The sequence below is a fragment of the Sinohyriopsis cumingii genome, chromosome 17 (genome assembly GCF_028554795.1).
Source record: "Sinohyriopsis cumingii isolate HCF-2022 chromosome 17, ASM2855479v2, whole genome shotgun sequence".
Lineage (NCBI taxonomy): Eukaryota > Metazoa > Mollusca > Bivalvia > Unionida > Unionidae > Sinohyriopsis > Sinohyriopsis cumingii.
The window spans coordinates 30163412-30178043 of NC_142977.1; the positions used below are offsets into that span (position 1 = coordinate 30163412).

A 14632-nucleotide genomic window follows, 5' to 3' on the forward strand; every position below is an offset into this window, starting at 1 on the left:
TTTATTTAATTATCCAGCGCCTAATACTAATTTAGATTTCATCGCTGATCTTATTAACCAATTAGCGAGTGACTCCTTAAATGATTTATTTTTTATGGCGCTTAGTGCATGAATTAATTTCACATCCGCGATATGCCTGTCTTGTAGATCTTTACTTCGATAAGCAACATCATGTATGTGACACGCTGCGTCGATAGCGTTTATCGGATACTCTCCCGGTTTTGGTTTAGATTGTTCATCAAGTCTGATATCTAGTCGTGTCCCTGGACCGCAGTAATTGTATCCTGGGAGATGTTTTTCTCCGGGATATTTAGCCCAAGGGGTACCTGAAAGTCGTCCGAGGGTTGCTGCAATGTCACCTCCGCTGACTTTGTCAGGCTTTTTTTTTGAAATCTAAATTTTTTTGTGCCACATCGCGCACACTTACCAGAAAGTGCTTGTCTGTTATTTTTTGTTGTAATGGTTGTTATGTCGTTTGTAGGGGTTCGTGCCTTACACTTTACACAATATAAATCCATAATTATTATTCCTTATATACAAATGGAGATCACTGATTTTTCTGCGACGCGAAGAAAGGAGCCAGTTAAGCATAATTCAGTGCTACCAAACTCTATCAGAATGATCATCATAGGACCGTCAGGATCAGGTAAAACGCAACTGCTGTTGAACATGATAATGAAGTGGATGAAGTGGGATAAGCTGTATTTGGTAGCACCATCTGTAGATGATCAGCGATGCTATAATGTTATAAAAGATTTTAATGAGAGTGCAAAAGCGCTGAGTGAAGATGGCGAGGAAGTAGTTGAATTTATCACTGATATCGAAGAAGCTCCCAGCGTTGAAGACCTCGACGGGGAAATAAATAACCTAGTAGTGTATGATGATGTGATGCTGGACAAGCAAAAAAATCCTGCAAGAATATTTTCCCGGGGACGTCACAAAAACACTGATGTGATTTATGTTACTCAGCGTTATACACAAATTCCTAAAGTAATCAGGGATAATTGTAATCTTCTTGCGATATTCAATGGAGTTGATGTTCATACGCTGAGAAATATTCATCAGACATGGTGTAGCGGTGATATGGACATAAATAAATTCAAAAATTTCTTTAGTCGCGCTCAAAGAAACCCGCATGGATTTGTGACAATAAATTTACACGACCCGCGGACACGATACCGTATCGGACTTGATACATTGTATGGTTAACATAAAAATGTTTTTCCTTGGAAATCTTCGACTTCTCACAGCAGCAGGGGGGCGCAAACTACACCTGATTTTTCGATGATACCTCACCGTGGAAATTATGTCGGATACGAGTCGGATTTATTGAAGTAACTCGCGTTATATCAGCGGAAATACAAAGCATTTTCAAGGACATTTTTTTTTGTCTCGTTTTCTGAATAAAAGTGTTATTTCATGGAAATAACGCTTCTATCGGGAATAGTTTCCGTGGATGGGGTATCTCGGAAAAGTATCTTGTAGGATTCGCCCTCCCTGCTGCTGCAAATGAGTATATGAATTTATAATAAAGTACGCAACACATAACAATTTTACTACTACCACAGCATAGCAAGAACTGTTATAATGAAGGTCCTTATAGTGAGGGAGTGTCTTAGTACTAACCTAGTAAAGGACTCTGACACATACTCATGCCTGAAAACAGCAGCCATTAACTCTTACAAATGTATATTATATATAATGGCAACCATTGTGGCAAACATTGGAACTAATAACTTTGCTTCAATAAGTATAAAAACCTCAGGCAGATCTCTTTGGTCTTTTTGCTGTTAAACAGGATAGAGGGTACATCATGTTTTCAATGGCATCTGTGTTATCAATTAAAATATGAAGCAGCATCTAAATGGTCCTAGCTGAAATTCCTTATCAAAGAGCTGTTAATGCAAAATTTTATTTTATAGAGAGTGACACTTGTTCAAATATGTTAGAAAAGTATATAGCTGTTAGTTTCAAAATATTACTATATCCTAACTGCAGAGAATGGGATACAAATAAATTATCACAAATGTAATTAAAATGGTTTTTTCATGTATCCAAATACAGTCTGAATTATTTTAAACATGAAACTATATGTACACTGTTTGATCGCTCCAGTTTTTCTCCCATTTTAAATGTCAAGGTCACAATGCAAAACCTGGATTATACCATCAGCTCCAATTTTCATGCAGTCTGCTGTTGAGTTAACATTGCTTTTCAATCTGTTTTTTTCTTCACTTCAGCTGTTTCAAGAAATACAAATAGACCGATGCAACCTATGAAATATCCAGGTGATTCCCATATGACTTGCAATATGATTGTTTAACAGTTATTAGTCAAGATAAGCAGTTATTGAGGGTTAATGGTTCTTAAAATCATTATAAACAGTTATTAAGTAACTTACATGTCAATTAGTATACAATGCTGAACAAAATATGAACAATTAACTAACAAAATGCTTTTCAAACATCATTTTATTGGCACAATGATGAAATGACTCAGGTCAAGTCAGTTATGCTTAAGCAAACCAATGTCTACCCACTTTTCATTAGTATATGTACATGCAGCTGGACAAAAATCTCAGCTTTTAACTACACTGATATAGAGTTATGAAAAGACAAAAATTTCAAATAGAAAATTTAATGTGATTTTTTTTTGCATTTTGGGGTAGCTGAATGGCTTGGTTTTTTCTGGAGGGTTGGTTAGTTTGCTGGTTTAATGGTACTTTTAACATATTATTGGTTATATTATGCTGTGGAATGGGAGCAAAGTGCATTTCTGAAGGACACAGTGGAGCAGACAGTCACCCAGCCTGGCCTGGGTGGGTCTCAAACCTGTGATCCTTGGATTACAAGTTAAACACTCTAGAAAATGAACTACCATGGCTCCCACTTCATGGAGGGATTATGCTTGTGTGAAACATAGCAACATAGCAACAACCACCATATCTCATAGGCCATCTATATGTAATAAAACAGTAATCACCATTTACTCTTTTAGGTTCAGATATGATGTTTGAAGAAATCAAAACATGATTCTGCAATGCTACTACTACTACTACTACATGTACTACTAATAAGAATAACAACAGCAGCAGCTACTACAACTTGTACTTAACTAATGCATTGGGAAATAAGACCAAATATACATATGTAGCAATTTCTTCTTACACATTATATCAGGGGTGGGGAAAATATGACCTGTGGGCTGGATCTGGCCCATGACGAGGTTTTATTGAATAATTCACATTATAGATCATGGCTTTAAAAGTCAATATTCCATCCTGGAGGAAGATGCCTATGCCTGATCTAGATGCTTACCTAAGATATTTTATACTGAGGTCATCTGATACCAATAGATTCACCACTTTTAAAAAAATAAAAAATTTCATTCTGCTCATTAAACTTTCAGTAAAAGTAGCACATCATACACTTTTTGAACAGAATCAAAAGAAACCAAAACTGTTCCATTACAGAAACTGATCGCTTTATTCCATATCTAAAGAAAAGATATATAGAATAAATGAGTTATTATATCGAGGATAACTGTTATCGATATCTGTGTGGTAAAAGCACAATGTTACACAGAAATATATTAGGAATTGGAACTCATGCTGACACAACCATCCATTCAGATGGTAAAGTGATAAAATTGTAAAGGTGGCCACTATCAAATCAGTACCATTTTCATTTAGGAACACAAGACATCATAAGAAGTCTCTCAGTGAAAAATTCCATGTCACTATGATCATCCATTCAGAAAGTGTAGCGATAAAATTTAATTAGGAATCAATTAGATAAATTAAACTCTTTTAATAAATCCAGCATGTCAATATGATCCGTGACTTGAGTGGAGTTGCAACAAGATTTTAAAGATAGCCACCATGGATGCCCAATGGGCATTATTTTCATTTAGAACCTACTAGACATCATAAGAACTTATTCTGTGTGAGAACCCCATGTCAGTACATGTACGTGAATCTGTTTGGTAGTAAAGCAAGAAGATATTTAAGATTGCCACTCTGGTGACCATACTGGATGTCAGGTCAACACCAACTGCATATTTATGGACCATCAATGTATCATAAAACATCTATCAAAAAACATGTTAATATATTGTTTCAGGTGAAGCAGAGATAACAAGATTTCCATGGTGGCCATATTAGATATCCATGTGACACCTTTTTCATTTAAAACCAACAAGACCATGTGATGAACATGTGTGTAAACAATTTCATGGCAATCCTCCCAGTAGTTTAGGTGCAGTAGCAAAAACACCTAAAAATCTTTGAGATGATCTCAAAAACCTTGTATAATGGCCCAAAATGGTTGTTAACATGTGAAGATAAACAGTGAACATGAAGTAAATGGATCAACTCAGCTGCAATATCTTTACTGATTGTGCAGGTAATTTGTCATATCTGAGATTTATCAAACTGATGGGTACTGGTTAGTCCCTGCATAACCGAATATATTACTAAGTGTCCTTTTGCCTATATCTAAAGGTATCTCAATCTATGCACACCACTAGCAAACACAAGATCAGAGTACATTTCTGACACAATTAGTCACAAATGTACATAATACTATATAACATTTGGGTTGGACCAATGATTTGACTGGAGACCAGTCAGTCACCTTCCTATGTACTTATTAGTACACATTATATACAACTTTATAAACTAAACTAATTCTCATAAGGAGTCTTCTTTCAATCTGTATTGTTTTCATACCAGAAATGCTGTACAAATTTGAAAAACCATCTGCAAGGGTGCTTTTATATTTAACCAAATTCTGATAAGCTGTTTTTAAAAATGTTTGTCTATTTTCAGTAAAGATAGCCATATTTTCAAATTTTGTTCTGTTGAGCTGTATTTGAGAAGTAGCGACTGTGAACAAACAGAAATCACATGACACCTAATGACATCTCCTGCAGAGTCATACCAAAGACTTGTAAAAATGGTACTAACAGCTTCCTCACGTGGTGCTCAGCATTAAGAGGTTAGTGTTACGACTGGTAGGCCTGGTGTCAGGATAATGTGACTGGGTGGGACATCATGCTACATGTCTGCAGCATGATGCCCCAGTGCTAGACATCACTACAAAATGCCACACTGCAGACATCATAGCGATATGACTGAATTTTTTTAAAAACTATGTTAAAAATCCAAATCACAGACACACACACCTAATGACAAAGGATGATTTCATAAACTCTCCTGGCCTTATTAGCCAGGCGATGTGCTAATAACAAAAAATGGTGGCAGGTCATTTGATTTTTATCTGGAGACATGCAAGATACATGCAACTCAAATTCTACAATATGATAAATGTCCTTGTTTAAAATTTTTGTTCCAATCAAGGGTTTCTACTTAAACTATCTTTAAATGGATAATAATCATCATTAAAAAGATCAACCAAACAAAACATTAAGAAAGCTTGATAAACATTTACAAATAAATTGACATGCAAACAATGTGTGAGATAATGGGGCTTCCTCTGGTTGTCTACACAATGAAAATATCAGATAAAAGATGATACACTATATGGCATAGTAAAAGAGAAATCTGCTACCTTTTCAAGTTAAGTAGCAAAGGAAAGGTAATATGATAAGAAAGGTAAAACACAACAGCTCAGGTGAGTGAATACAAGATGTAATTGATTAGAGATACCATAAATATCATATTATGAGTATCAACTCTATGCTCATAAATCCAATGATAAGGCCATCCCACTTTATACCAATTTCCTTAGTACAACCCTATAAAATTAACATAGGGGAAATACAATATATTTAGATATTCCAAAACACATATTTGTAATAATGGATGATTTATCTAATTTCAACAGCAGGCCGACTCTTTTGGCAGTGGAGCATACTTGATCATTTGAATTTATTCATGATGACAGTAGTGAACTTCTTTGTATTAAGTATTCCATGTGTACAGAAGACATCACAAAGATGGGGCAAAAACATATATGCTAATGACTGATATGATATCACCCCGACAAGTGTGAATCAAGGAGCATACTGAATGGACTGAAAATGTTACAAAGAAAAAATTCACTCCTGTTTATTCCGTTTTACATCAAAGTGTGAAAATTATTTACATGTATACTTTCCATACTACTTTTCTAAATATCAGCACCATGTGCATGTGTTAAAATACAGGATGACCATCCATCCTGGGAGACCACATGGTTAATGCACTCATTATTCAATATTAAATAGTGTTCAGACTTGACCTGCCTGTAATCCTGATTTCCACGTAGCTAGAATGGGTGATCTCTCAAAACATTCTACTCTGTGTGTGAGTCTGTGTGTGTGTGTGTGTGTGTGTGTGACAATTCTACTCTGTGTATGTGTGTTTGTGTGCATGTGTGTTTGTATGTATGTGTGTTTGTGTTTGTGTGTGACAATTCTCTCTCTGTGTGTCTGACAATATTACCGTATATGTGTGTATGTTTGTATGCATGTGTTTGTATGCATGTGTTTGTGTATATGTGTGTGACAATTTGCGTATGTGTGTGACAATTTGCATGTGTGTGTGTGTGTGTAATCATCTCAAAAATGAGTTAAACCACTTATGCTGACAACATAGCTAAATGTTGTTGAATATAGGAATTGTAATTTCAAAAAATAGGAAAATACACAAATAACGGAACAATAATTGAGAACACAGACAAGGTAAATTTATCCTTCTCCATCACTTGAGAGTGTCTTTTTGTTCAGTATTATGTAAAGATCTCTAAAATCTACATTCAAAAACTTCTTGGTAACATTATACAAATGAAAAATGAAAGACTTGTATGCCAGTAAATTAACTAAATTGACCCTGAATTACTTAGATCATATAGGTTCATACTAAGTGACTACAAAGTAACTATTCGTCAGTCAATGCATATGGCTAAGCTGCATCTTGCTCAAAACAGACACTTGTCAACATCCACAACAATAAATCGTTATTATTATGTATTGCATCATGAGATAATAATATATATCAGTGGGAGAAAAATGATATTGCTACAGAGGTGATATCACTTTTGGAACCTTTCTTTTCCCAATCGAAAATATATTTACTATTATTTATTCAAATATGTATTTCCTATATCAGGCCTATATCATTTTACTTCTTAACTCAGGATGAACAGATCTTAAAATGAGTCAGCACTGCAAACCCTCTAGCACACATTTGTTTAATATACAGGGATGTTCTGTCAAAAAATGCCTTAAAATGAACTCCAAACAACAAAAAGAGTAGGATTCAGTATTAACTTTTTCAAATTAATTTTCAGTGACTGAATATACATGAACTGTTGCTATTTGACATATATTAAATCAAAAAGGGTTTAATTCAGTTGCATAATTCCACATTTTAGTCAAGCTGAACTCAAAAGAATTCAGACATATGCTCTTTATTCTTTGCTATTTATCATCAAGTCTTGATCAAATGACAGTGTGCATCATTTTCAAACTAAATACCATATATGCTCACTTAAAAGTAACATACCACATAAACCCAGATCTGCCATCAAATGCACCCACCAACAGATTTGGGGTATATGCAGTTTGTAATGGCTAAATAGTAAAACAAACAAATCAGACACTGATCTGAAGCACATTAGGTAACAGCAGATCCAGGTCTATTCTTTTTGCAATTGGACTTGATTTATGTGTAAGTATTTCAGGTACTTATAGTTAAATAAGACACTAAGTTTTCGGTCCATCTGAAACACAGCGAAAACCAAAGAACAATTCATGGTTTTAATATTGATGCAAGAAGAGGGGGGAAGATCTTGGAATGCTGATCCATGAAGTTAAAGCACAGGCATCCATGGTGTCATTTTCTGAAAAGGAGATACACCCAACTCGCCATTAGGTGGTAGGAGTCCCCGAGCTCCATAGGGTTGAATAGGAACGCAGCAAAGGGTATATATCCGGATAGGATATCTCGATGCTTCCCTATGACCAGTTTTCAAAACTCAAAGCAAGTTCCCAAAGTGACAGAATAGAAACAGAAAGAAAAGCAGGTTATTGAACCTATCTCTTTCCCAAGACCAGTGGTGGTCAAAATCGGGCACCCAATTTGAAGACCAGTCTTGCATAATGGATGTACATCGGCAGGTGTCCAGTACCTGGTGTCTGGAAACTGGCACTTGGTGCTCCCTTATCAGTGACCTGATACTGAAAACATAAGACCAGCACCATACAACATATGTGGCAAATGGTGTCCAGTGCCAGGTGACTTGATGCCTGGTGCTTGCTGCTCCTTGACAGACACTTGGTGAATATCACTTGGGATATCACCCAGTGTCCAATGACCAGTGTCCAATGCCAGACCTATGATGGTCACTTGATTGAAGCCTAGTGCCTTGTGCCCAGTACCTAATAACCAGTGACAGAATTTTGATGACTGTAACCTTCACCTGACACATTACCTCATGTCTGGTGGAACATGACCAGCCAGATGATGTAGACCTTATATTAATAATAATAATAATAATAATGAAGACTTTGTATAATCTTTAGAAGCTCTAAGCGCTTTACAACATTAGACAACACCTCAAAAAACATATAAAATGATATGATTACAAAAAAAACCACCATGAAATTAAAAAAACATAACAGAAAAAATGCTGAAAATATTTAAGGTAAGGAAATATTATTAGGTCTTTCTGTTCTTGCAGTCGAAACAGGGGCGTTTTAAGAGTGCTCTTGAACGAGATCACTGTGTCTTTGTGTTTCAGTGGGCAATTCATTCCACATTGTTGGACCCTGGTATGCAAAAGAACGTTGTCCATATGACTTCATTTTAATGAGAATACGAGTGAGAGAAGAGGAGCATAAGTATCTTGCTGGTGTGTACACATGGGTGATGTCGAATAGGTATGTTGAACTGGAGCCTGTCAGTGAAATGTAGCACAGAAAACACATTTTGTGTTTGATTCTGGATGGACTGGATAGAAAGTGAAGGGTACAGAGCAGGGGAGGTGTACTCTGATTGTGGTACTCTCAGGGTGGTCAAAGAAGCTGTGTTTTGAACTTTTTGAAGTTTCTGGAGTAGATATTGAGATGAACAAGACAGAATTGAGTTACGATAGTCCAGTCTTGAAAGTACTAAGGAACACACAAGTGTTTCAGTGGCATCAACTGAAAGATATTTGTGAATGGAGCTGATGCGCCTCAGCTCAAGATATGATGCCTTGCATACGTTCATGACATGTTGGTGCAATGTGAAAGTACTGTCAAGAGTACTGTCGAGAGTAACACCTAGGTTTCGTACTGATTGTGTGAACTTAATGTTGGTGTTGCTGATATTTATTGTCTGAGGTAAAGGATGTGAGTGAGAACATCTTTGTGTTGTAATCAGAATGGCTTCCATTTTATCATCATTCATTTGCAGCATGTTACATGTCATCCATGATTTCACATTGGAAATGCACCTCTCTGCATCCTGGATGGTAGCATCAACTTCAGTTGGGTGTCTAGATTTGTATATTTGGGTGTCATCAGTGTACAACTGGTGAGACACTGGATGACAATCTATGACACTTGAGAGTGGCTGAGTGTACAGAATGAAGAGAACAGGTCTAAGAACACACCCCTGTGGACCACCACAACATATATCAACTGGACTGGAGTGTATTCCATTTGCAAACACAATTTGTGTCCTGTTGACCAAGCTGGACTTGAACCATAATAAGGCTGTATCATGAATGCCAAATACATGCTGGAGATGGTGAAGTAATATATCACGGTCTATTGTGTCAAATGCTGCAGACAAGTCAAGGAGGGTGAGGTCTGTAATCTTTCCACTATCCAAAGCTGACAGAAAGTCAAACATTAACTACTTTCAGAAGAGTAGTTTCAGTACTGTGGCAAGGGCAATATGTAGACTGTAAATTGCTGAAAGGACTGTTTGAATTCAGATACAAGTTGGGAGAGAACACCTTTTTCTAAGTTTTTTACATGAATGGGAGATTAGAAACTGGGTGTTAGTTCTTTAAATCATTATGGTTGAGTGTTGGGTTCTTTAGCAGAGGCTTTATACAATGGCACTTTTGATAAATGATGGAAATTCCCCATATGAGAGAGAGGTGTTAATAACACCAATTAGGGAATGCAATATTGGATCTAAGCACTCAAGCAGCAGTGATGTTGGAATTGGATCAAGTTCACATGACTTTGGTACACTCTTCATCACTAAATCCATAGAGACAGGTTCAAATGCTGCTAATAGTTGCCGCTGAAATTCTGTATCCCAACTGTATGGTGATGATGAGTCAACTGAAATTGTGTTGTCAAGCTTATCTCTAATGGTTTGTACTTTGTCACAGAAGAAATTTGCAAACAGGTTGGGAGGGTTGACTGGAGAGAAGGTAGTTGGAAGTGGTGTACATTTGTTCCTTGACATTAGCTTGTTAGTAATCTCGAAGAGCTCTCTGCAGCTGGAACTTTCCATGATCTTAGTACTGTGGTAGGCTGATTTCGCTGTATGGACTTTGTGACGTTCTTCTTAGCAGCTTCATAGATTTGCTTATGAATAGTGAGTCTGGTGGACAGCCAAAGCCTCTTAGCTTTATGGTGGTCTCTTTTAGCAGTGCAAAGCTGGTCCCTAACACTTCTATACCACAGAGAACATGTTTGAATTGATACTCTGCACATGGTTGCTGGGGCATATTTGTTGAGCAATTAAAGCAGGCAGTTATCAAGTTGTTCTGCTGTAAGAGGTAACCAAATCACTAGGTTTGCTTGGATGTCAGGCAATAGCTGGGTTCTATTTATCATATGGAGGTTTCTCTTAGTAGCAAATAAAGGTGGAGGGTTAGGGACTGATACATCAAGATGGCATATAATGCAGAGGTGATCTGATGCAAGTTTGTGGGACACCAGGGAGGACCATATCAGTTCTATGAAGAATCCAGTCTAAAATGTGACTATGTTTATGGGTAGGTTGGCTGACTGTTTGAGATTGAAAACGTGAATGGAATCTAGGAGTTTTGATGTGTATGGGTTTTCAGAACAGTCAAGGTGAAAGTTGAAATCTCCAAGAATAATCAGGTTGCCACCTATCAAATTTCCATACTCCAGGAGATTCAGACACTGCTCCAAAAAGAGAGATTTAGTCAGCTTGTGTTTTCTACTAGGAGGATGGCGGTAGAGACAGAAAAATGGACTTACCTTTGTTCCAGTGCGAGTGTGGTTTGTACTAGTTCAAATGATGTGTGGTAGAAACTGAAGGTTGTAGCGTGGTTAAGACGGCTGAACATTGAGTTCTTTACGATGACAGCAATTATACCTTCGCGAGAGTGGTGGGGGAAAGACTTGATGGAGTGACTGGTGGGTGTCAGATCTGCACACCTGGGCTCATCACCTGATGTTTTTAACCATGTTTCTGCCAGGAAAAAGATGCTGATACTCTGATCATTGATAAAATTAACTTTTTCTGTGCACTTTTCTGGTGGTCCTACTGATTGGGCATTAAACAATGTGATACGCAGCAGTATCTCTTGGATAATTCACACAAAGGTTGACAATTTAATAGGGATTTGAATTAGGTTATCTAAATTAAGGTCTGTGTTTTTAAATTGCAGTGGCAGAAAGGGAAAAAGGGAGATAACTGGAATTCTTCCTGTTCAACACCAGCCAGCTTTGACACAATGTTTCTTTTTTCACTTCAGTTTACATATAAGTAATGATGAATGTAGTGCCAGGTTGTTTAGTCTAGTGCACAATGTAGTTTGGAGAGCCAAGGAGTGGTCATTTAAAGCAATTAATGACAGTCCATCATAGCATAAATGGGTCGACTGGCGAGTACCACATGATGGTGGTTTGTTCAACAACAAACGAAGTTGTAGCAGTGGAGCAAGACAGCTGAGAAAAAGTCTAATTGTTCTTGTTTCCAAAACAAGAAGATGAAGAAACACATTCGAACAGATCAGCCAATGCATGATGAACACAAAAATGAAGATAAGGACAGACAACAAGCACATATATCATGAAAAACAGTACAAAATTCTTGAACAGCTGCTTAAAGCCAGTTAAGCAATAGCGACCATCTTGATGAACGTAATATCTTTGATTTAAATCAAGGTCCACCTGAGCAAGATGACTGCATTATCATTGGATTGGAAAGGCAGGGATAATACTATTAGGCACTAGAAACTTTCCTCAACCAGACAGTACCAAGGTTCACTCTCTCTTGGGAGCTAAAAGCATCCTACACAAGCACACACAAACACACACACATACAAAACAGGTGATTTCCTTATCTCAAACAGCTCTCTAATGGAAGCTGACAACTACCCTACATAATAAAGTGACATAAATCCCTTCTGGGAATGAAGGGCATTCTCCAGAGATGGAAAGGAAAAAGCAGGTCCCTACTTTCCAGCCATATAGGCCTGGTGATGTGTATCTCACACTGACATTTTATGTATGAATTTACCAATGCCTTAATGCATTACTGAAAGCTGAAAGAAATATAAGGGAAACAAACATCTGTTTGGTAGAAGTTACTTACCTTGTTGCCAGATACTATGTGAGAGATGAAACAAGAAGCATCATTCTGATATCAATGTAATCAAACCCTCAAAATCAACAAAATGGGAAATACATGAAAGCAAGGAGAAAATAATAAATACAGCACACAAAAGACATGATACAAATGTCACTTGAATTGACATAAGATTTGAATGATTAAATGTTCCGATATAAGAAGAGATTTTGTGTAGAACATCAAAGGAAAAGAAGAATGATATTCCAAATGTCAGAAACTGGCTGATCATGCTTTGTTTGGTTTCATTACTAACTTAAGCTTACCTATGACTGTAAAATGCCAAATTCTACATTAGTTTCACCTGAATATATCATGCTTTAAAAACAATATCTGGTTCTTCTTTACCCCAACTACAAGCCATCCACAAAGTTTAGCAACTGTAGGTAATGAAGAACTTGATTTACTGTGCAGAAACTATTTTTCTTCTTTTTTGTCATAGCAACCTTGACCTTTGTGGGGTTTTTTTCTACCCTAAATCAATAAGGTTTTTACTTACCCCAAGTTCAAATCACAAAGTTTTATGGCAGAATGATGGACAGATGGATAACATCATAACATAACATATGGCAGGCATATATATAAATATTACAATTGCCTACCAACCTTACAAAACCTGTCTATAAGAAAAATGGTCTGACCCTAACTTTATTCCATTTTTATTAGGAGGTGGGGTAATATGTCAAAGTTTTTCTGATGGTTTTACAGTCTATTTACTTCATCATTTGAAGGGAAATATTCAAGCTTCCACTGTACGTTACTGAGCACTCTAAACAGCCATATGAATATGTAGAGCTGTACCATATCACCAAAGTCTAAACTATAATTAAAAAAATGGCAACCTACAGAGACACATTTCACAATGGTGATTTCGCATATGCAAACAAACAATTTAAATTTAGCCTAAAACATAATGTAAAATACAATGTTGTTAGTTTCAGAATGACACTGTTTTTCTAAATGGAAAGGGGGGTGAGACAAATTTAACCTCTGAACCATAGAGTTTCGCTGACAATCAGAGACGTCTCTCACATGCTTAAAAAAGAATAATTTTTTATACAGTTAATATCGGGGACATCAATGCTGACTTCAATTTTTAAAAAATCAGAAAAAAGCTCTAAGGCTAGAATTCCACAGATTTCTGATTTTTTTCTGATCAATTAGTTGTACAAAACCCAAATGTACTAACTAGGTCAAGGTGCAAATTCCAATAAAATGAATCAGAGAATGCTGATATGATCCAATGGTAATGTTAAGTGATTAATCATGACATTTCTAGTGTAAACCTCTCTAAAATAATCCTCCAGTAGAATAAAAACAACTGATTTAGACCCTTATCAAGCTATATTCCAGTACATTCTGCATGCTCTTTAATTCCATGATAGGTAGAGTATCTATTTCCAATTTAAATAATCTAAAAGAGTCTTGTTGGCACTGGTTAAGTTGATGAATATCTCCCTCAATACTTAATGGCAAATCACGCTGCTTAACAAACCATCAGTAAATTGTACATGAGGCAAAACAAAGTAATAAATCTAGTATTCACTCAGGTTGTGTGTAATTCAGATCAGCAAGCCACAATTCTTTTTAAAAAATTCTATCAAGAGCTATTTCTTGTATCTGCATCTATAATTTTTAAGTAAATGTACTAAATAACACAGCAGGTAGTGAAAGATGCTGTATGGAAAGATGATTAATCTCTGTTTATGTCTTATCTCTGTGCCGCAACGCATTTTCCTTAATATTTTGTGTACCTTACCTGTTCTGTAAAGCATTTTCTTTGATACCTTTTGTATTTTACCTCTGTGCTGTTAGGCATTTTCCTTGATAAATTTTATATCTTGCCTCTGTGGTGTAAGGCATTTTCCTTGATACTTTTTATATCTTACCTCTGTGCTGTAAGGCATTTTCCTTGATACTTTTCAGTGTCTCATAACCCCATCTTCTGTCAAATTCCCACTTCCCTTCATCTAAACGGATATTGGGCAATTCTACCAATCCAGGCAATTCTTTGACCTATTGAAAAAAGTTAAAATAAAAATTCTTATGTTTTTGCAAAATATACTACAGATCTCATAA

The 14632-nt window shown here is 36.4% G+C and overlaps 1 protein-coding gene across 3 annotated transcripts in view; it reads right to left on the bottom strand.

Moving 5' to 3' along the window:
- The window catches only part of LOC149778344 (disabled homolog 2-interacting protein-like), a 377099-nt gene that overhangs the window by 313914 nt on the left and 48553 nt on the right, over positions 1-14632 (bottom strand). For all 3 annotated transcript variants that reach the window (XR_016415494.1, XM_089939159.1, XM_089939158.1), the window contains exon 3: positions 14443-14569. Coding sequence is in view for 2 of the 3 variants with exons in the window: in XM_089939159.1 (XP_089795285.1) it covers positions 14443-14569 (127 nt within the window). In the remaining variant the exon portion in view is untranslated. The remainder of the gene's footprint in view (positions 1-14442; positions 14570-14632) is intronic.